Here is a 24,959-nt window from a genome sequence, read left to right as displayed (position 1 = left end):
CAGCACATTTTATGGCATCACTCAGAGTTCTCCAAGATTAAATGCATAATTTAATACCAAAGGAATGAATCAAGGGTATTTTCTCTCTGAAAAATAAATAAAACTAAAGCCTATTATATTTTTTATATATAAGCAATCTATTGAGGCCTCTTTTTGCTTCCTAGATTCCAAAGTACTCATTTTTCTAATATTGTTTAGTTTTTCAGTCTGACAAAAAAAAGGTCAAACTTTCAATGTTTATTACAGAGACTCATATCCAGAAGACTGTTAATACATTGAACTTTTCTAACCTAATGTTTATAAGCTATTTATAAAAATAAATATAAAATGTTATTTAATTAAATACAAAAATTTTGAACAGATGGTTAAAATCTTCTGTCAAGAGCTCAGCTCTACCTATAACTTGCTCAGTAAATGAACGGCATTATGACCAAAACTCTGGAAGAGACTTAAAAAATGTGAGTTATTATTTCAATTACCTCAAACACAGAAACTATGTATTTTGATTATTTTAATAGCTTAAAAGACACATCACCTTACTTCATGTTCCAAAAGAAAATGGAAGAGGAAATGACCAATAGTACAACAGTTGTGCCGAAAGACTGTAACTCTTTCATGTCAAAACCCAGAACTACTACTATATTAGCAGTTCTCAACCTGTGGGTCGTGACCCCTTGGGGGGGGGGTTGAATGACCCTTTCATAGGGGTTGCCTAAATACATCCTGGATATCAGATATTTACATCACAATTCATAATAGTAGCAAAATTACAGTTATGAAGTAGCAATGAAAATAATTTTATGGTTGGGGTCACCAAAACATGAGGAACTGTATTAAAGGGTCGCAGCATTGGGAAGGTTGAGAACCACTTATATTGACAAGAAAGTTGATGCAAAGACTCTAATTCTGCCTCTACTCTATGACTCACTACCCCTTACAACCTTGTCTCCTTACACTGAGACCTCAAATCCCACCCCCTCTTTCATTTCCTACTAGCAATCCTCTTCCCAAAACCTTTATTTCTTTCTCTTTCCAACTCAGATTTCATTCTGGATTAACCGATCTATCAGTTTTTCTGTTCCTGCACCATAAAATTCATCACCTTCAATTTCAAAAGGAATTTCCCTGCTGTCCCCATATGTGTTTCTTAGTTTCATGCCTCTCCCACTTCCCAATATGGCTCTTCTAAGCCCCCTAATTTACCACGTATACCACCATGCTCAGCAAAATACCTTAACATCTCCACTTACAGATGAGTGCTTTCCCAATTTGTCTGAATCAGCACTGTGCCTTTCATCATCACTACTGGCCCAACACCTGGTATAAGACAAGCATTCAGATACCTGTTATGTGAATGACTGGTTCAAAAGACTATCAAAATTGAATCGATATCAACAGGACAGTTTTTTTTTCTTTTCTTTTTTTGTGAGACAGAGTCTTACTCTGTGCTCTGGGTAGAGTGCTGTAGCATCATAGCTCACAGCAACCTCAAACTCTTAGGCTCAAGAGATCCCCTTGTCTCAGCCTCCTGAGTAGCTGAGACCATAGGCACTCACCACAATACCCAGCTAGTTTTTTCTACCTTTAGTAGAGATAGAGGTCTTGCTTTTTGCTCAGGCTAGTCTCAAACTCCTGAGCTCAGGCAATCAACCCATCTTAGCCTCCCAGAGTGCTAGAATTACAGGCATACGCCCCCTCACCCAACCAGGACAGCTTCAGAATTAAGGTCCATAAAAATTTTTCAAGAACTCTATACAGCATATTGTCTACCTTTTCTTACTTTCAAAATTTTTGTACCCACTTACATTTACAATGCTGATATAGAACTTCACAAATCAAGAAAAAAATTTTAAAGGAGATCAATATGAAGTTGCCAACTAAGAATTTTTTTTAAAAAAACCAAACACTGTCATTTCACAAAAGAATCCTTGTAATAGAAAATTAATATATTATTAATAAATACAGCTTGTCATTCACATGAGTCTAAAGTTGTCAAATGCAATAAAATTACAAAATAAAATTTGTTACGTATATACATACATTGTATGTAATATTTTTCTTAAAAATTTTATTAATCTGAGGATCTATATTTGAGATTGGAACATGAAGTGAAGCTTAAATGTCCCATTTTTTCCTGTCATTTTAATCAATCTACTGGGAAAAATATTAATAATATGAATGAAAACAGAAGCAACAATGGTGCTATCTCATTCAATTTAAAATATTCTGAAAGAACTAAGGAAAAACATTTTCCTCTCTTATTTTCTCCCCCAGATAGATAGGATGAAACTAGTTTGCAGCAGGTCAGGAACACTACAGAATAGGAGTTTTCAAAGTGTGGTATTCCAGACTGGCAGTAATAGAATCTGGGAACTTAACAAAAATGTAAATTCTTTGGGTCCTGCCTCAAAACTATTATAAAGCAAATCTTAGAAGAAAGGACTCAGCAATTTGTGTTTCAATAAGTCTTCTAGAGGACTGTGACACTCAATTTTCAGAACCACTGGTATAAAGAACTCCAGGACTATCATCAGCTCTTATCTAGAAACACATAGCTCAGTGATAGACCCATGATCGCAGGTTAACAGAAAATCTCAGAGAGCTTCTATCTAATATTGAAAATTTCATTTGAATCGGAACCACTGTTATATAGGAGGCCCAGTTCTCTGTTCAGTGTAAACTGCTTCTTCTTCTTTCCAACACTGTGAATGTGAATGGAATATCCCTTTTAAGATACAAGCCTCTTGTGAAAAGATAATGTGTAGGGAGGAGAAAGAATATGAGGTTGAGGTCTCTATTAAAATTTCACTCCTTATTTGGCCATATCATAGGAAAAGATTTTTCTTTCCTTTCCTTTTTATTTTTTTGACAGTTGGAAATGTTCCAGAAAGTGTTAAGGTCAAGAAAACTGCAGATATGTGCATTCTGAAACTCAAGATGGCATGTTTTTACCAGTCTAGTATGTCTGGGCTGAGATATAATACTGCTGTCCACTCCCCTCCCCCTGAAAACTTTTTTGAGCTTTCAAGAGCAGATCATCTGCTAGACTACTGGGCTTGGTAAGGAGCCTGCCAACAGTAGATGATGATTACATCCTGTTTTCTAACTACATCAGGCCTCTTGAATGACTACCCCTGGCCGTAATGTTTTTTCCTGAGCAAATGGAAAAAAGAGTTTAGATGATCTTCAACTTTTTTCTGGTACACACAAGAATATCTTTATGATTCAATCAGTAAAGAGGACTTATCTGTGACTGTAGTCAGGATCAATCCAGTTCTCAAATGTTACAGGTCTTGTTTTGGCAAAGAAAAAAGATTTAACTGTGATGTACATTCCCCTGCCTTAAAAATCTTACTATAGATACTCTCATTCTCCTTACTCCTTTGTTCTTAAGTAATAGAGAGAGTCAGGATGATATTCACAATAGAAGAGGAAACCTCTGAAATGTTACCTTAAAGGAAAAGAAAATGAATTTAGACAATTTATTTTAGAACTAGACCAATGTAAAAAGACTTCTAATAAATCGAGGGCATAGTACATCTTCTTTAACAGATACTAGCCTAAAATGTAAGGGATTACTATTAACTCCTGCAAATCATTAAGTAAATAACAGAAAATATTAAGATGACCAAAAAAACTGAAAACCCAAATGCTTATCTAAATAGAAAGGGTACAGTGTAGTATAATACAATGGAATACTAAATATAGCAATGAAAAAGAATTACAACTATACCTAACATAACTATATAATAAGACATAATATTCAGTGAAAGAAAATAGATGTAAAAGAGTATACCTATATGAAGTTCAAGAATAAACAAAACTAATCTATGGGGGTGTGTGACAGTGAATGACAAGAGGCACAAGGAAGCCATCTAGGCTACTAGAAATGTACTATGTCTTGATCTGGGTAGTAGTTTCCTAGATATATATGTACATATATGAAAACTCATAAAAATCTATGGTTAAATTGTTCCCTGTTTCCCTGAAAAGCATTTTTTTTTGTTGATAAAAGCATGCTCATTTTGAAATTTAAAAGATATAATAAAAAGAAAACAACCTTACGATTTGATATGAATATTTTTAGCAATTACATAGACCATGACAGGGTAAGCTCAGTTACATTATAAGCAATCTCTCACAGAGTAAATATTTGTTGATGTGCATGTCAAACTAGACTTCTGTGTGTTGAAGACCTGAGATTACATGTGCCAGTGTTTTCATCTGTTCAGACACTGGCAGAATTGCTACATGGGTGCAGAGAGCTAGAAATATAATACTATTATCTTTATCAAAGTAAAATAAAACATAGTAAGGTATAAAACTTAAGAGCTCACTGACTTCTATCATCTACCCAGCGGTTTACCGGAATTTCACACCTAGTACCTAAAGGGAAGTCAATATCTCCCTGAGTCTAGTTTGCAAATCCAAAATTAATAAGCAATAGTAAACATGGGCACAACATTTGAGATTTAAAAAATAAAACCAAAAATCACTTCTTTAAGTATCCCTTAATAGCTAGCAAAAGACAGATTATATGGCCTACATAGGCATTTTCTGTGCCCTTTTAACTACCTTCATATATCATACATCTATGATGGTTTCACTGATCAAATCATTTTGCCTTCATTTTTATTTCAAGTGCTTAATTGGGAAAACTATCTCACTATGTCAGAATTTAAAAGAAAAACACAAAATTAACTAAAAAAAATGGATAATCTATTGGGCAAAACTCAGGATCCGAAGAGCGGAAGATATAGTAAAGAAAAGCTAAGCTACTTATTAAGAACTGGTTAATCCATAAAACGAACAGTATCTACAATATAGAGAGAATATAGTTTGGTAAGCACAGACTACACAAGAATGATTGGATTTTAACACTATCTCTGCCATTCACAAACCACGTAAGTCCTGGCACATCACTACCAGTGTATCTCAATTTCTTAACTTTAAAGTGGGGGTAATAATACTACCTACCTTATAAAGTTGCTGCAAGAATTTAAAAAGTTAATGCAACTAAAGAGCTTAGAATAGGACCAGGAAAATTGTAATAATCCACTAAATTATTATGTTTTATTATTAATTTTGGCCTGGAATTATGCCAAATACTACAACTAAAAAGAGAACTCAGAAAATTTCCTCACCAGAGATAATCACCAAGAATAATACTGGTGGGTAAATGACAGATAATATCTAATAGATTTTTTACAGTAAATATTTCTGAACCTAGAACTCCACACTATGGAGTTCACTTAAAATTTCAAGTTTAATGATTTTACCTTTAAATAGCCAAATTAAGAAACTTAAAGGCTTATTTTCTTGCTTAGGATTAAAATTTTTAGAATTGATCACAGAAAAAAATAAGTCATGTAGGATCAAGTCTTTTTGAGCAAAATTTTTAAAGGTAATTTTAAAACTCAAGTCATATAAAGGCTATCTCTCCTCCCCCCAAATCCTAAAATACAGGCTTTAAAAGGGATAAAGAAGATATTCACTTCATAAAATTACCCGTTAGGTGTTTAATTACTAAACTGCATTTGGTAGTTTGATATAAGTGACTTTCTGCCCAGAATATAAAGACTATCCTTCCAGCCTGGCACTAGGATAATTGCTACCACTCTTTCAAATGCAGCCCTAATAATCACTGCTTCAATAAAGCTCACTGCAGCCAGAACTATTTATTTCCCTCCTCTTTGTTCATGTGCTATGTATAACTGTACCAGACCACCAACAATTTTTTTCAAGCAGTACTTTAGAGCAATGCTGCCAAATATAATGTGAGACACATAAGTAATTATTTTTAGTAGCCACTTCTTTAAAAGGTACAATTAATAAATTTTACTGAAACGAAATATTATTACTACAATATTTAATTAACACAAAAAATTATTAATGAGCTCTACTACATTCCTTTCTTACATTATATTAAGTCACCAAAATTTGGGGTGTACTCTGCAGAATATCTCATTTTGGACTACACATATTTTAAAAGCTGTGGTTCCTAGTTGCTGAAGTAAAATGTTCATATCTAAAGTCTAGAGCAGTGGTTTTCAACTGGTGTGCTGTGAGAGGATTTTAGGTGTGCCATGAAAATTTTTAAAGATTATTTAATTAAATTATTTTTGACAGACATTCAAAGTACAGTAAATACATTCTTTTCTTTATTCTTTTTTGAAATTTAACTATATATCAAGTGTGCCACGAGATAAAAAGGGTTGAAAAACACTGGGCCTAGCTCTTTGTTATATAAAAAAGAGGGAACCAATAGCCAGTAGTATCACCTGGGAACTTGTTAGAACTATCCACCTCAGACCTATGAGAATAGGACTAAATGTAACAAGATCCCCAGGTAATCTGAATGCAGTTAAAGACTGAGAAGCACTAAATTAGACTGTACACAAGCTGCAAGTCTTAACAGAATTGCTATTGCTGTTCAATTATAATATTATCTCATTGACTAAAACAGAATACTATATGGGCGGCGCCTGTAGCTCAAAGGAGTAAGGCGCCAGCACCATATGCCAGAGGTGGTGGATTCAAACCCAGCCCTGGCCAAAAACCTCAAAACAAACAAACAAACAAAAAACCCAGAATACCATATTTAAATAATAGCTTTTCTATGTATCATGCTTTCTCTATACTGTCCAATACAACTTTCTGCAATGATGGAAATGTTCTAGATATGTGCTGCCCCAAATAGTAGCCACTTGCCACATGTGGCTATTGAGCGCTTGAAATGTGTCTGGGACAACAAAAACTGCATTTTTAAATTTTATTTAACTTTAATTGACAACTTGTCACATATGACAAGTGGCACAACCCTGTTTGATTTACTAATCTCAGAGTGCCATCTCCAGGATGGTCCTCAAGACAAATTTGGAAGGTTCTAATCAAGACAATTTTTCTGATCAGCTGTACTACTTTTTATGGTTTTTTACAAATTTTATTACGTCACATTTACCACTTTATATTGACTAAACCCAAAATTGCATCCAACCTCTAGACCAGTGGTTCTCAACCTTCCTAATGCTGTGGCCCTTTAATACACTTCCTGTGGGTCCCAACTGCTGCTCTAGACCATAATAAAAGTCACATGTGTTTTATGGGTATTAATGTTATTCCAGCTTATCTTCAGCTAACAATACTAATATACATACCTGTACAGTCTTTTTAATCCTATGAGAAGGACCAGGATACTCTGGAGAATATAAATCTGTGAGGAATAATGAGTTGATTAATGTCGACTTTCCCAATCCAGATTCACCTAAAAGGAACAAGAAGAAATATCTGTTAAACTCAGTAACTTTATCCCCCTTAAATATTCAAAAACTGCTATAATCAAACTTGCTTTTTATGCAAGTACTTCTTCGTGGAACCAGGAAATGACATTAAAAAACATATTACAAAGAATTAAGTATTTTGCTCTCAGTTCGTCAATCAAATGAGACTAATTTTTCCAATGATTCTTTTCAGTTATAATCATATTATCTGTGTTCATTCAAAGTAATGTATACAGGTGGAATGGGAGGATCTATTGAGGCCAGGAGTTTGAGACCAGCCTGAGCAAGAATGAGACTCTGTCTCCACACACACACACACACACAAAGCCAGGTGTGGTGGTATGTGGCTGCAGTCATAACTACTCAGGAGGCTGAAGCAGAAGGATTGCTTGAGCCCGAGAGTTTGCTGTTGCAGTGAGCCATGATAATGCCATCGTACTCACTTTAGCCCAAGAAACAGAGTGAGACTTTGTCTCAAAAAAACAAAAAGTAATGTATTGACTACAATAATCTACCTTTTTAATAGCAAAGTATTCTTAAAGACCAAGTTGGTCATGATGAAAAATATTCTAGTCAGATTACATACTGCTGCTTTGGTGAAATGAAATGCATTATTCATTATCATAGACAACAATGAATAACCAAAGCAAGAAATCATGTAATTATAAAAAGTAAAAGCTGCTGATACAAAGAACAAAAGTTAATCACACTCACTGCACCTTAGTATAAAACTCTAAATCTCTCTCTCTCTCTCTCTCTCTCTCTCACACACACACACACACAAATACTTTCTAATAGGGCAGTGCCTATGGCTCAAAGGAGTAGGGCATGAAAGAGCCATGAGGAAGCTACCGCAGAGGATTCCACCTACAAAGAATTAACAGAAATGACAGAAAGGAAATTTAAAATATGGATGGCAAAGGCAATAAAGGGAATTGACAAAAAGTAAAAAGGAAACAGAACCAAACAATGGATGATAGATATGGAGACTACAGAAAGGATATGGCAGAGTTTAAGGAATTAAAGGAGTCAATCAGGGAATGTAAAGATACAGTAGAAAGTATCAACAACAGATTAGACCATAGAGAAGAAAGAATCTCAGAGCTACAGAATAAAGCTCCTGAGGTGACCCAGGTAGTTAAAGAGACAGGAAAGAAGAGAGAGAAAGCAGAACATTCAGTCAGAGAATTATGGGACTTCATGAAGTCTTCAAACATAAGAATTATGGGGACCCCTGAAGGAGAAGAATATCCCAAAGGAATGGAAACTCTACTGAAGGATACCACAAATGAAAATTTCGCAAGTTTCCCTGAAGATTCTAAACCACTCTTTGTAGAGGGATATCAAACACCAGGTCATCTCAACACAAATAGAGCATCTCCAAGACACCCTCCAACCAAAATCAAGGCAAAAGAGAAAAATAGCCAGGAGTTGTGGCAGGCACCTGTAGTCCCAGCTACTTGGGAGGCTGAGGCAAAACAATCAATTAAGCCCAAGAGTTTGAGGTTGCTGTGAGCTGTGATGCCACAGCACTCTACCAAGGACGATGTAGTAAGACTCTGTCTCAAACAAATAAAATAAAATAAAATAAAATAAAATAATTAAAAAAAGACAAAAGAGAAAATTCTGCAAGCAGCCAGGAGTAAGTGCCAACTGACCTATAGGGACAGATCCATCACGGCGACAGATTTTTTTAGCTGAAACTTTCCAAGTCAGAAGAAAATGGTCATCTATCTTTAACCTTCTTAAACAAAACAATTTTTAGCCCAGAATTCTGTATCCTGCTAAACTTAAGCTTCAAAATCGATGGAGAAATCAAATCTTTGGCTGATATGCAAACATGAGGGAAATTCACCCTAAGACCAGCTCTATAAGAAATATGCAGGCTTATTCTCCACACTGACCATCACAGTGGACCACTAGCAAAGTAAACACCAGAAACTAAAGGTCAAAACTTATCTTCCACAATGGTAGTAGCAAAGGATAAAACTAAGCAATGGACTTTCACAAAATGGATGAATAGATACCTGGCAGAATTTGACAGATCCTTTAAACAGAAATGAAACAAAGATACAACCAAGTAAGATAGAACTCTAACTCTCATGGCACTTATAGACTAGTAGGAGTGACAAATGAGGAGGTAAAATGCTTTGAGCTCTACTTTTAGGTATATTCAGGATTGTAGAAAACACAGAAAAGCGGCTTCTAAATCAGACGGCAATTACAGAAGTTTTCCAGAAACAGAAGACAACAAAGCTGGATCTTCAGAGACAATAAAATTTAGCAACAAAAGAAAGAACTCAAAGGCAGAAAACAGAAGTTCAGATCAATGTAATTTATTTACCTAAAATACAAACATTTGAGCTCCAGGCACAGCACTACTAATTAGTTTCCAGGGCCAAGGCCTCAGAACTGTAAGTGTCCCGAATACTGATAGAGAAGAAGGCTTAAAAAAAAAAATTTTTTTTTAAGGCATATTTAGGGCTGAACTCAGGTGAAATGGAGGAGGAAAGGAGGCATAACAGGAAAAATCTTAAGATGACTTTAATAATTATGATCTGGACAATTAGACTGAAGCATATTATAGCAGTTCTTGGCATAGCCTTTAATTTTAGGCTTGATGGATGATAATCTTACCCTGTATTGCATGATTATAGTGAACAAGATACTTGAATTTTCTATTTCCTCATGTATCAAATCAGCACAGTAGTATGAATCGTAAGAAATAAACTAGATAATACATATGAAACCTAAGCACAGTGGTCTGTATACAGTATTTGTTAAATAGTATTTATTTCTGTGATATTATTTAATGAAATTAAATATGAAGTATGATACGATAAAGACAAGAATAAAAGTAGCAACATAATTTTTAAAAACACAAACTACTAAGCAAAAACTTAGAAACAATAGGAAGTTAACAAACTCCATAGCAATGGAGTAACAGTTTCCCAGATATGAATAAATCAAGTGTTTAAAAATAGAAATGATTTAAATAATTAATATGCTTAATTGTCAAATATATGCAAAAATTCCTACCCAGAGAAGAAAACATACTTTTAAAACCTACAGAATATATGAATAAGTTACTACAAAGAAAATAAATCAATGCTGAAAAACACTGAAATCTACAGATTATATTCTCTAAATGCAATGAAATTAAAACTTAACAAACGAATAACACAATCCATACGCCTGCCTAGATATAAAACAATGTCTCTCATTAACTCTTAGGTGAAAACTACTCAAATACAAACAAAACATATGACAAACTAAGGGATCTAACTAAAGTTGTATTCAGAGAAAAGTTTATGCTTAAAAATAAGCCTAAAGGAAATAGGTCAATCTCCAGTATGATTTTCGGTGAAACTGTGAACTGGCACAGCTTTTCTGAAGAGTACTTAGTAGCCAATCAAAAAGTAAATCCCCATGCCTTTTGACCCAGCAGTTTCACTTTCCGAAATGTATTTTACACAGGCATTTATATATGTGCTACAAATCCAAGGAACTTAACCATTGTTGTAATTGTGAACATCCACATCCAGCAATAATGGACTGTATAAATCATAATAAAGATGCTATAGAATACTACATCACTGCTAAGAATGTATTATAGGAATATATGTACAATATATTAAGTGAAAGGAAAAAAACATTCACAGAACAGTTTTCGTAGCATTAGGCCATTTACATTTTTAAAAATCCACATGGGACTGCCTGGTGCACACAAAATTAAAGAAAAATTCTAGAAAACTTGCACCAACTTAATGTTTAGCCCTCCAGAAACCCACGGAATACTTAAAAATAATGAAATGGGACTGAAGGAGGGAGGGAAATGGAACTTCACTTTTTTTTTTTTTTTTTGAGACGGAGCCTCAAGCTATCCCCCTGGGTAGAGTGCCATGGCATCACGCTCACAGCAACCTCCAACTCCTGGGCTCAAGCGAGTCTCCTGCCTCAGCCTCCCAAGTAGCTGGGACTACAGGCGCCCGCCACAATGCCTGGCCATTTTTTGGTTGCAGCCATCATTGTTGTTCGGTGGGTCTGGGCTGGGGATTCGAACCCGCCACCTTAGGTATATGTAGCTGGCGCCTTAGCCGCTTGAGCCACAGGCGCCGAGCCGGAACTTCACTTTTTAATAAACATCTTTAGCATTTATATTCTTAAAAATAAAAATACTTATTTGCCTTTCTTGGGGAGGGGGATGTACTGAAAGGGAAGATACCAAGTTTCTAATAGGGGTTAGAGAGAAAGGTTATGAAAAATTTTAATTTTCCCTCTTTGCATATTCATTTTTCTACAAGGAATAGAAATTATATAATTTTAAGTTTTAATTCTTTAAAGAGTTGTTAATGATATTTTATGCCACAAAGACAATCAAGAAGAATGTCTGAAAACAAGCTCAAGCTACCTGCAAACATGATGATTATTAGTATTGAGATCCTTTACAAAAATAAAATTAGAAAATTGAGTACTGAGTCCAGTAAGAGAAAAAAGAGCAAATGAAAATAAAGCGTCAGGCCCAGGCTATTGAAAATGTTGGCAATGAGAACCGTGGTAATACAGGGATTCTCAATCTTGGCAGTTCTGACATTTTGGCCTGGACAATTCTTTATCGTGGGAGTTGTCTTCTTCACTGAAGGATACTTGGCAGCATCCCTGGCCTTTACCCCTAGAAACCAGTCAGCAACCCCTCCTCTCCAGCTGTGACTACTAAAAAATGTCTCCAGACACTGAAAAATGTCCCTGGAGGATCATTCTTTGAATTCTGAATCTCTGAATCCTCTAGCACTGAAATGCTATGCATCAGAAATAGTGATAATTGACAGCTAGTAAGTTATAAATTCTTCTCAGCGTCAGTATTTCACAAGCATCGACTCATTTAACCCTTATAACTTCATGAAGTAGATATTACAAGTTGAGTATCTCTTATCCAAAAGGCTTGAGATCAGAAGTGTTTTGAATTTTTTTCAGATACTGGAACATTTGAATTATTTACCTATTTAGTATTCTTACTCCTCAAATCCAAATGTTTCAATGAGCATTTCCTTTGAGCATAATGTCACCCTCAAAAGTTCCAATTTGGGGGTACTGTGGATTTTGGACTTTTGGAGTAGGCACATTCAACCTGTATTATCATCATTACCACTTTAAGGTGAAAAATGAAGACTCAAAGAAGTAAAATAACTTGTCCAATATCACACAGCTAATAAGTGGCAGAGTCAGTATTTGATATCAGGCAGTAAGATTCTAGAGCTCATGTCCTACTGATTTTTTAAATACCTACTCTCATTTACCCATTAGAACTCTGTCCCCAAATTCCTAAGTACTATACTTTTCTAAACTGGTTAACATGTGATATTTTATCAATATCTTCATCAAGAACAACACTTAATTTTTATTTGATAACTCCAAGAAAGACTGAGCTAAACACTTTATACACATTGACTTTAATCATTAAAGGATTAAAAGATTAATTTTGCAGATAAACAAAAGCTCTGAGAAGTTACTTGGCAAGAACAAATATCTCTACCAAATGGCACGGCTATATCTTAATCTGCATAGCAAAGCTAATGTCCTTAACCACCATGGTATACTTCTTTTTTGTATTCTGAGGAGGCCAAAGAACAAGTTTCTCACCCTTTGTCCCCATCCATTTAGTCTTAACAGGTAAAGCAGGCCCATTGCTTTTACTGCACTAACACAATGAGTTTCAAATGGGAAAAGTAAAAAACAAAGCAATCAAAATTTTAGAAAAGGTTGAAGAGAGAAAACCTAAATTCAACAGCTGTTCATCTTGTCAGATTAAGTACTCTCTACCTATCTCTAACATCAAACCTCACTTCTACCCTGGACCCAAATCAGAACCTCCTCATTAGCAGGTTGAGAAAGAAAGAAAAAAACAAACAAACAAAAAAGAGTATCTATAATACTAGATCTATGTCCCTTCCAGAATAACACTGATCCAGGGAATTTTTTTCTAAAACACTATTTGTCAAAACTCATTAAGCATGCTCATACAAATGAGACATCAGTAGACTGCTGTGTTGTTTTAATGATTCTAATTATTGTATTATAGGTGTTACTAAAATGCCACGCAAATAAGTCTGGTAAAACTTATTTCCTATAAGCAAAGTCACCTTACTCTAATCATTGTGACCAGTATGACTCTGATGTGAGTAATCTAAAAACAGAAACTATTTTTGTAATGAATGAGCAGTCCTTTTACTTGTTAGCTGAGTATAAAATAACAGCAACTGAGAAATAGGGCAATAGTGTGATAAAACTAGTATTATTCCCCAGAAATTTTTCCCAAGTATCCTAAAGGTGTAATTAAGTGCATCCCAACCCTTTCTGTACTTCCTTAACCCAAATTATCTCAAACTTTTCTTCAAAAGTACCCCTAATTGTAGGAAAGAAAGTAGCTTTGTAAAGGTTAGACTTGTCCATTAGATTAGAGTTTAAAATTTCTTTGCAATCTTTTATCCTAAGTCCACCAATACACTGGTTTTGTGACCTTGTGCAAATCACAACTTTGTGCCTCAGTGCCCTCATCTATGAAATTTGGTTAACAGCAGAAGCTACAACACTACGGAGTTGTTGTGAGGAATAAGCGATCTTATTTGAACCATACCACGACATAGTGGACAGCTGAATAAGGGATGGCCGCAATGAAAAGTACTTGATTACCATTTACGTATTCTAGCACAACTGCTAAGAGTAAGAGTCAAAGGTAAAGTATAGATAGCCTCAGGAAGGGAATAAACATCTAAGACAGGGGGATAGAATAGAAAGGTTAAGATTGGCTACATAATGACACTGAAGAGTACTGGCCTCAAAATAAATAAAAAGGAATATTAAAAGTAGTAAGTGAGGCTACACATGATTTTGAACATTCAATTATTGAAGTTCTACTCACATTTAGTAGAGTAATCTTTACTTCCATACCAAAATAACAGATAATCCAATAAGACAAAAAAAAGCATCGCCGTTCTCATACTCTCAAAGAGACTTATAACTATAACTGATCCTTGCTCATTGGGTTTAGAAAGTAGTAATGTCACTAATGCAATATAGCAGAGAACTATAATCAGTGCTATCAACTCTAAGTCTACTTATACACAGAATTTGTGTACACAACCTATATCAAGGTTACCTCTGCATTATTTAGGAAACATTTAAGAGTGACAAATTTCAGAATAATGTTAAGTTGTGGTTTAAGAAAACAAAGCCAATCAAGAAAAATAGAATATCTATCTGTAACATTTTGTACTTCTTTATAACTAATATTTTAAATTCTGAATAATCTGTTTTCCCAAATTAACATCAACTTTAAATTTGACTTCGAAATCTACTTATATATGCAACAATGTTAGCACTCTATTTTACTGGGTTTTAAAGGTAAATAATTGCAGTAAAATTTTTTCTTTGTTAAAACAAAATATTACAATTACAGTAAGATGTTAAATACTTCATGAAAATTATGAAATGAGAGTAACTAGAGCCTGTAAAATAACATAATAAGCAGGTTAAAATAACTCAAATAACTTTGAGTTCTAGTCCATGAAAGCTAGCACTTTCCATCATCATTCAAGAATGTTAAATTTCAATCCTAAAAATAAAACATTCATGAAGTGTTTGTTCATTAGGTCACAATGAACAAAGTCACTGAAAAGAAAGAAAGAAAGAAAATCACAACAGTATTTATTTAAAATAGTAATGGTCAGGTTATTCAGGTCTTTGGGCTTTCAATCCTTTAGGATATTATAGGGTTTGTAATATGTGTAAAAGAATCTGAAAAGTCCTGTAATTTAAGATACTTGATTATCTTTGTTTTACTCAGCATCTCTTCAACTGCAACCAAGTCTTTAATCTCTAGATTTTCAGGGACTAAAATAGTACCTAACACTTCATAGGAGAATCACTACTTTTTTTTTTTTTTAAAAGAGACAGAGTCTCACTTTATCACCCTTGGTAGAGTGCCGTGGCATCACACAGCTCACAGCAACCTCCAACTCCTGGGCTTAGGTGATTCTCTCGCCTCAGCCTCCCAAGTAGCTGAGACTACAGGTGCCCACCACAACGCCCGGCTATTTTTTTTGTTGCAATTTGGCCAGGGCCCTGTTTGAACCCGCCACCCTCGGTATATGGGGCCAGCGCCCTACTCACTGAGCCACAGGCCCTGCCCAAGAATCACTACATTTTTATCAAATAAACAAATGGAGAATGCAAAGATAAGATGTAGTCTTTGCCTCCAAAAATTGTTAAGTTATTTTAGAAGACATGCAAACAACCATAATACAAGGTACAATCTTATGAAGATCATGAATGATATCCAAGAGCAAAAGAATTTCAGAAAACAAAAATCACACCAGCCTGAATTAGGCTTTGAAAGATGGAGTATCATTTCAGCAAGCTTTTAAACTTTCCATTTGTAGACAGAAGAGGCCACTTTTATCATTTTGCAACAATAGTATATAGGAAAGAAAGCCAAGTCCTTTCAGGATATCTGGCCATGTGTTGGATGGAGTTGAGCCCAGAAGACAGTCTTGTGTTTGAGAGAAGATGGTTAACTACAATGTGGATTCCCTCATTTTTCTTGGGTTTTGAAATCAGTTCTGTACAGATTTAAATCCCAACTCAATCACAATACAAGTCTATGACCTTGATCAAGATAGCTATTTTATTAATTAGCACAGGGCTTGAAATTTTTTAAAAAATCTCAAACATTAACTATTATTAAAATACAAGTATTAATTTAACTTAAGTAGAGATGAGGCAGCACCAAACTACAGTTTAGAATATATATTAGCATCATCTAAAGAAGATTATACCCCACCCCAACCCAAAGCCCAAAATGCCCAGGAAAATGTTTCTAGGTATATTTTGGAGAAGTTTCTCAAAATTATTTGAAAGGTAGATAAAATTAAGAAAATCTAGTAAATAAAAGATGACATAAGGTTACATATACATTTTTAAAGACAGCCAGTGAGAAGAGATTTTCATAAAGCAGGCTTCAAACAACCAGGTAAACTAGGAGGCAGTATCACAAAAAGTGAGGAAGAATTTCAAGGAAAAAGCAGTCAACAATGCCAAATAGGTTAAAGAAAAAGCTACTAATGGGAAACCAGAAAGCCTTTTACTGACCTTTAATAAAAGCAGTTTTCCATTAAAAGGAGAAGCAAAATATCAAGGAGTTAAGTAACAGATGAGAAATTAAAAAGCAGAGAATTTTTTCTTTCCTTACATCTCTTTACATCTGTCTGTAAAATGCGGATACCACCAGTGTGGAAATAAACATGTGTTGCCAAGGGAGGGTGCTATTTTTGGTTTTGTTTTTAATAAATGATTTATCTAGATTTAACTATAAAGAACAGTCCAGATTACATTAAATATCCATACATAATGTGATCTGGGATTTGCTATAAGACTATTTCAATCTCTTCAAAATCTATTAGAGTATCCTTAACACACAGACTGACATACATGCTAATCCTAAAATGCAAGCTCAACAGGTTCTATATGACCTGGCTCTGCACTTATATTAAAATAAGTTACTTAAGATAATTACAGTAATTGTACCACCATTTAAGTGCATAAATAACGATTCTGCTGTGTAATTAGTAGCAAACATTCCAAACAGCCACTCAATAATTTCCTCATTTGCCAACTCAAAACAGTTTGTACTTGCTACATGTCTCATGCTGGGAGACCCCCAAGAGTGTATTATGGTCTTTCTTGCTATACTCAGAGATAAAAGTATTCTTTATATATCCTAATACAAATGGATAACTACATTTTTTAATACTCATGTTACTAGAAAAATCTAACAGCTTACTTGGAAAATTTTCTTTGTGATTAATTATTCAAAAAATGTATCACCACAATTTTGTGGTAAAATGTATTGCCCTTAGGCTAGGGACCTTTCATAAGACGTACATTATGTTTCTGTAAGTTCTTTTGCTAAGCTAAACTGAAATTGCAGTTTGGATGCTGTTCATAAGCTATCTAAATGTTTCTCCAAATTCTAGTTGATCATTCAATGAACATTCTCTCTTAAATCAAGTATTCTTATGAACACTATTAGTCTTTCTTATTTTGGAAAAAATAAGACTTTCCCTCTTTTAGTTGTGGCCTAGCATTCATTTTGACAAAGTAGACAAAAACATACACTAGGGTAAATAATCCTATCTAATAAATGGTGCTGAGAAAACTGGATAGCCACATGTAAAAGACTGAAACAGAATCTACACCTTTCACTATACACAAAAATTGATTCATGATGGATAAAAGACTTAAAACCTGAGGCATAAAACTGTACGAATCCTAAAAGAAAATGTTGGAAAAACTTTTACAGATATTGGCCTCGGGAAAGAATTTATGAAGAAGACCTCAAAACCAACCACAGCAACAAGTGGGACCTTGTTCAATTAAAAAGCTTCTGTACAGCCAAGGACAGAACTGTGTTATGGTCCATTATTTTACTTCCAAAACACTAGTTGACAGTATATTTTCTGATTCACCCATGTGTTTCAACTGGCTTGGCTTATCAGTGTTGCTGGAAGGGCTTCATTTGTTTCCATCTGCTTTCTGCTTGGATTTTTTTTTGGTTGCAGTTTTTGGCCAAGGCTGGGCTCAAACCTGCCACCCTTGATATGGGACCAGTGCCCCACTCCTTTAGCCACAGATGCTGCCCACTGTCTGACTGGATGTTATGTTTCTAAATTTTCATGTATCCCAAAACCATCATAATGACCTATGTACATCGGATAAAGGGCTGATAACCAGAATCTACAAAGAACTCAAGCAAGTCAGCAAAAACAAAGTGAGCAAAAGATATGAACAGAAACTTTTCAAAGGAAGATGCTCTAATAGCCAATACATACATGAAAAAATTCTCAACATCTCTAATTATCAGGGAAACGCAAATCAAAACCACAATGAGATATCAATTCCAGTGAAAATGGCTCTTATCAAAAAGTCCCAAAACAACAAGTGCTGGCATGGATACAGAGAGAAACGAACACTCTTACATTGTTAGTGGGACTGCAACACAATACAACCACTATGGAAAGTAGCATGGAGATACCTCAAAGAATTAAAAGCAGACCTACCATTTGATCCAACAACTCTACTAGTAGGTATTTATCCAAAGGAAAAAGACATTTTATAATAAAGACACTTGCACTCGAATGTTTATAGCAGCACATTTCACAATTGCAAGGAGGTGAAAACCCAAATGCCCATCAAAATGAGTAGATTAATAAAACATGGCATTTGTATATCATGGAGCACTAGTTGGCCATAAAAAAATGGTGATCTTTTATCATCTGTAACAACCTGCATGGACCTAGAGACCATTCTTGTAAGTGAAGTGTCTCAAGAATGGAAAAACAAACACCACATGTACTCAATACTAAATTGGAACTAGTTGATCAACACTTAATGTGCACACAGAGAAATAAAAATCAATAGGAATAAAGTAGGAGGGGGTGAGGAGGAGTTGGGTTAATTTACACCTAGTGGGTATAAAGCACTCATTCTGGGTGAACGGCACACTTATCTTTGCCCTGAAATGTACAAAATATACTGTAACCTAAACATACAAACCTCTATAATATTCTGAAATTAAAAAAAAAAAAAAGAAGAAGAAGAAAATGAGTTTTCAATGCAGAAAAACAAGGCTAATTGTGGATTACCATTTCTTCATTCCTGGTTTTGAATCTTAAAACTAAGTCATGAAAATGCACTAATAAAAATAGGCTTAAAATTAACATTCATGCAGTTTATACATTAAGTACATTATATATACAGAATATATGTACATTCATATACACAATTATCTCAGTTCCTTTGTGAGGTAGGAGCAGTCGTATACAAGCCACAGCACTACTATGCAACTGTCTCTTCTCTACCACCATCTCCTACTCCCTGGTTCCTAAGGAACCCTATCATAGATCTTTTATTTATTTTTCTGATCATACCATGGTAGCTGGCTCAGAAAAAAATAGGTAAATATTTGTTATAAGAAAATTGAGATTCAAAGTCATCTGTCCAAGATCATACACCTCATTTGTGACAGAAAGCGAAAATTCAAACTAAGATAAGTACAATATTCATTCAAATATAACAGCTGCTCTACTTAGTATTATACAGTGAATTCAAAGTTAGTTTAAATACAGAAGGCTGATTTTTAATAATGTGACAAACATATAAATCAAAAACTTGAGTACAATGAGCTCTTCTACAAAGTTGATAAAATTAACTGTAAATTTCAAATGTAAGCACAATAATGAGTTACTAGTTTCAGGATTCTAATCCACCAGAGTAATGAGATGTAATCATATTAAATCCAAATATCTCCCCTGACTCCTTACCTGGCACTTTAAATGTACCCTATACATTATAGAGTATTTATTAAATTTTAATTAGTGTGCAATTCCCTGGAAATTCCTTTGAGAGTAGAAGTGATCGCTATCATTTTTGTATCATTAGGCCAGTCCATAATTCCTGGCACTTTGCTGCCATCAATTTAGGTAAGCTAAATAACTGATCATTCAATTAAAATCTATTCTCGGCTTGGCACCTGTGGCTCAAGTGGCTAAGGCACTAGCCACGTACACCCAAAGTGGCGGGTTCGAATCCAGCCCGGGTCTGCCAAACAACAATGATGGCTGCAACCAAAAAATAGCAGGGCATTGTGGTGGCTGCCTGTGGTCCCAGCTACTCAGGAGGCTAAGGCAGGAGACTCACTTGAGCCCAGAAGGTTGGAGGTTGCTGTGAACTGTGATGCCACAGCACTCTACCCAGGGAGACAGCTTGAGGCTCCTGTCTCAAAAATAAATAAATTAATTAATTAATTAATTAAATTAAATAAAATGAAGATTTAAAAAAAAATCTATTCTCCAGGGTGGTGCCTGTGGTTCAGTGGGTAGAGGACCGGCCCCCTATACTGAGGGTGTTGGGTTCAAACAGGGCCCAGCCAAACTACAAGAAAAAATAGCCAGGCATTGTGGCAAGCACCTGTTGTCCTAGCTACTCAGAAGGCCTAAGCAAGAGAATAGCCTAAGCCCAGTAGGTTGCTGTGAGCTGTGAAGCCATAGCACTCTACCAAGGGCAATAAAGTGAAACTCTGTCTAAAAAAACCCAAAAATCGATTCTCCAGACCAGCCTTTTCAACCTTTTTTATCTCATGGCACACTTGCCAAGTTTATAGATAAATTTCCATGGCATGCTTAAATTATGGTGATTTAAAAAAAAAAAAGAGTTAAAAAAGGAATATATTTACTGTGCTTTAATTCTTTTGAAAGTAATTTAACTCATAATCTTCAAAAAATTTTCACAGCAGGCGAGGTGCAGTGGCTCACACCTGTAATCCTCTGGGAGGCTGAAACAGGTGGTTTATTTGAGCTCATGAGTTTGAAACCAGCCTGAACTAAAGCAAGACCTTGTCTCTAAAAAAAAAAAAAGCTGGGCATTGTGGTGGGTGCCTATAGTCCCAGTAAACTCAGGAGTCTGAGGCAAGAGTATCTCTTGAACCCAAAAGTTTGAGGTTGCTGTGAGCTATGACACCACAGTACTCTACTGAGGGTGACAAAATGAGACTGTCTCAAAACAAACAAACAAAAAAACAACAATTTTTTTTGCACAGCACATTTAAGTTCCTCTCACAGTGCATAGGTTGAATATCACTGCTCTAGGCCATGACAAGCATGCTATGGAAGACCTCATCCTTTGTAATTACTATAACAATTAATGGTGTTCTATCATTACCAACTTAAGAATGAAGAGCAAATCATGCTTTGCACTTACATTTCTTGATATGCACAATTATTTATTTATCAGAGCAAGAGCAGAAGACCCCAAATCTAAACTTTCTTCCTTCTAAATATTACCCTATTTTTTTCAATTGGTAGTACATTTGGAGGCCATCCTAAAGTTCTGCAAAGTTTGCCAAAATGCATGTAAATGTAAATATTGGTAATTCTGCAAAACAGAATATATACGGAGATACTTTTCATTTCTAAGCTAATATTTTCCAGAGCTTTTATCTCCATTAGTCTTTTTCTTACAGTAGTTCAAAATTATGATTTTACCAACTTTTCTACATTTTTAGGCATCAGAAAATATCCAATTATTTCTTCCATTCATTTATCAGTTAATTCTATAATGCAGTTAAGTATTGCTTTTTAAAGACTTCAAAATTATTTCAGCTCTTTCTCTTTCACATTCTTGCTGAAAACTCAATTCAAAAGTCATTATGTGGTTGTCCAGGCTAGAAGAGAGCCATGATGTTCCAGAGCAAGGTATCAAAACCTACAAAATGAGGATTCCAGTGGGGTCTGGGGCAAGGCCTGGCATGAGGTATTTGAGTCTGAATAGGATGAGAGGGAATGTAGATGGGAAGAACAACGTGGCCTCGCATGGAGTTTTACAACATAGAGAGGGGTGAGCAGGGCCATTGTATCAGAGAAGGGAAGGGAAGAGGCAGACGGAGGTAGCAGATTAGTTATATACAGGGGGACTGATCAAATAAACACACACATGAAGGATAATGGTTTCTTGTAATTAGAAGGACAACACAAATATGGAAAGGTTGAAAACTAAAATGTCACCTGTACTGATAGACGGAAACTGGACATTTCAATGTGAACTGACATTTTTCAATACATTATAGGTAGATACAGATGTAAATGTGTGGGTATGTGTAAACACATTATTTTCTGATTTTGATGGTACATTATGGTTATATAGGAGAATATCCTTGGGGACAGAAAGCACACTGAATTATTTAGGGGGGCAAAAAAGAAGCATTTCATCTCAAATATTTCAGACAAAAAATATGTACTATACTTGTAACTTTTGTATTTAGAATTGCTTCAAAATTAAAAATTAACACATTATTTCAGCTCAGTAATCACTAGAAATTCATACCACATACCTCTAATTACATATAATACTTTTTCTTTATAATTCTCAAATTTTAGGCAGATAACAACCAACCCCCTTGAGCCTCTAAGTATGTAATCTCTCCTCAGAATATAAATATATGATAAAGTTCTAAATTACATTTCAGGAAGTTTAGAAAGTTGGTAAACCTGGCCAGGAGAGGTGCCTCATGTCTGTAATCTCAGCACTCTGGGAGTCCAAGGAAGGGGAATCACTTGAACTCAGAAGTTTGAGACCAGCCTGAGCAAGAGAAAGATCCCATCTCTACTAAAAATAGAAAATCTAGCCAGGCATCGTGGCAGGCACCTGTAGTCCCAGCTACTGGGGAGGCTGAGGAAGGAGGATCGCTTGAACCCAAGAGTTTGAGGTTGCTATGAGCTTGGATGACACCACAGCACTCTACCCAGGGTAACAGAGTGAAACTCTGTCTCAAAAAAAAAAAAAAAAAAAAAAAGTGAGGGGGGGCCTCTTCAAGAAAGTTGGTAAACCCATTTAGTGTCCCCCTTTCCTGCTAAAAGTCTGATCCATTGTCTTCAATTCTCTAAGCTTTCTCTTTGCTCTTAAATAATTTTCTCTTTGTTATAGTAAGGAAAAAAAAAACTTACTCATCCAGTAAACCAGATGAAAAGGACACACATGAAAATACATGAAATTATTTTAAATGTCCTGGGACAATGGGTGCCCACCACAATACTGGCTGGTTTTTCTATTTTTTTTTAATTATAAGCATTTATTTGCCTAATGACAGATCATCAAAATATACGAACCAAAAAATTATATAATTGAACAGAGAAATACATTTCTGTAATTGTTGAGAGTTCAATATCTCACTTTCAATAATGGATAGATAAGTGAGAAAATAAAGGACTTAAATAATACAATAAACCAACTAGATCTGACAGACTTATACAGACCACTCTCCCCAACAACATTCTTCTCAGTGCCCCTGAGACATTTTCCAGGATAGGCCATAAATTAAGTCAGAATAGATTTGATTTTTTTTCCCTCTGACTTTTTCTTTCTTTTTATTTTTTTAGTTTTTTGAACCAGGTTAGTTTGATTGTATTTGTTTTTTCTATTTTTAGTAGAGATGGGGATCTTGCTCTTGCTGAGGCCAGTCTCAAGCACTCCTAGTCCTAAACTCAAGCAATCCACCCACTTCTATCTCCCAGAGTACTAGGATTATAGGCGTGAGCTACTGCGTCTGGCCAAATGTCCTGTTTTTTCAAAAATAAAGTTTGGGTAAAATTAACAAAGTTGGCAAATTTGGCACTACGAATGTCTTTCATGGGATAAAGGTCATATTTTTTTGATCTTTAAAATAACTCTGAGGTTATAGTTCAAAGGCAAAAAGGATATAATACGATAGCATAAAACTATCTTTCCAACAAAACCCACCTCCTATGTACCAAAATATGTCATGCGTTAATAGAAAACTTCTCGCTTTGGAAGAGAGTAAACCTGATTCATTCCAAAAAACCATTCAATCTATACAAATGGTCTGGGCAGAAAGATGGAATAAGAGCACAAAGGGGGAAATTCTGATCACCTTTGATGAAAGATTGTCTGTAGTCTTAGCTAGGAAGAGGCAGTGTTACTATCTTATATTTAAAACTATTAATATGCCCTACAAAGGGGAGTATTTAGAAATTGCCTGTTAAGCATCAGTAAAGATAAGTTTTCCTTGCCAAGAGGAAAACTACATACCAAATGAATTTCCATGTAAGACTTCTACTTCCATCTATTAAAAAAAAAGATTCTACTACTGTGTGCTCCTTTCATAACCTTGTCTTTAAAGTACTAGCACCTTTCTTTCCATTCAATGTCCTGTTCTTTTTAAATTTAATATTGATAAACTATGTGGCCTTCTCATTTCTCCCCCAAAGTCTAAAATCAACAAATGTTACGTGACTTTTATTTCAGTCCACCTATCTAAACAACCTTGAGTATATTAAATATGAAGGAAACAATTCCCCTAGGCCTGAAAAATATGAACATTCTCACTTCTCCTTGTTTGAATTTACCCCCATATACTGTGAATTTTATCTTAGGGCTCTCAGAAGGTCTGTTCGAGGGTGATTATGTTTTCCAACATTAGAGCACCTTATAGTATCTTCAAGGATTCCATTAAGACAGAACATGTATTAAATGCAAAAAGAGATTAAGAATTATAATTCAAGGACTTACTAATATATATCTTAAAAATCATACTAAATGACTTTTTAAAGCCTACTAAGTGACACTGAGAATACTTATCAAGATTATACTTCTGGCCTGTACTCCCAGGTACTTGGGAGGCTAAGGCAAGAAAATGGCTTAAGTCCAAGAGTTTGAGGTTGCTGTGAGCTGTGACACTACAGCACTCCACTGAGAGCAACAAAGTGAGACTATGTCTCAAAAAAAAAAGACTATACTTCTTATATACGTCCAGACACTGCTCCTATTTCAAAAGCAAAAGATACTTAGTTCATAAGTCTATTGTTCCACAATTAAAACACTGAAATTCAATCACATATAAGAATTAAGTGAACAAGACTGGACATGGTGGCTCAGATCTATTATCTCTGTGCTTTGGGAGGCCAAGCTGGGTGGACTGCTTGAACCCAGGATTTTGAGACCAGCTTGGGCAACATAGTGAGACCCTGATCTACAAAAAAATTCCTTTGAAAAATCAGCCAAGCTTGGTGGCATACACCTGTAGTCCCAGCTACCTGGAGGCTAAGGTGGGAG

At 35.1% G+C, this 24,959-nt stretch overlaps 1 protein-coding gene across 2 annotated transcripts in view; it reads right to left on the bottom strand.

Moving 5' to 3' along the window:
• Positions 1-24,959, bottom strand: part of SEPT7 (septin 7) — a 90,965-nt gene that overhangs the window by 27,016 nt on the left and 38,990 nt on the right. For both annotated transcript variants that reach the window (XM_003788583.2, XM_023512413.1), the window contains exon 4: positions 7,158-7,264. In XM_003788583.2, the coding sequence (XP_003788631.1) occupies positions 7,158-7,264 (107 nt within the window). The remainder of the gene's footprint in view (positions 1-7,157; positions 7,265-24,959) is intronic.

The sequence above is a fragment of the Otolemur garnettii genome, unplaced genomic scaffold (genome assembly GCF_000181295.1).
Source record: "Otolemur garnettii isolate 467f Iridium unplaced genomic scaffold, OtoGar3 scaffold00028, whole genome shotgun sequence".
NCBI lineage: Eukaryota > Metazoa > Chordata > Mammalia > Primates > Galagidae > Otolemur > Otolemur garnettii.
Note: the sequence above shows the minus strand (reverse complement) of the source record. Positions and strands in the feature narration are given on the sequence as shown.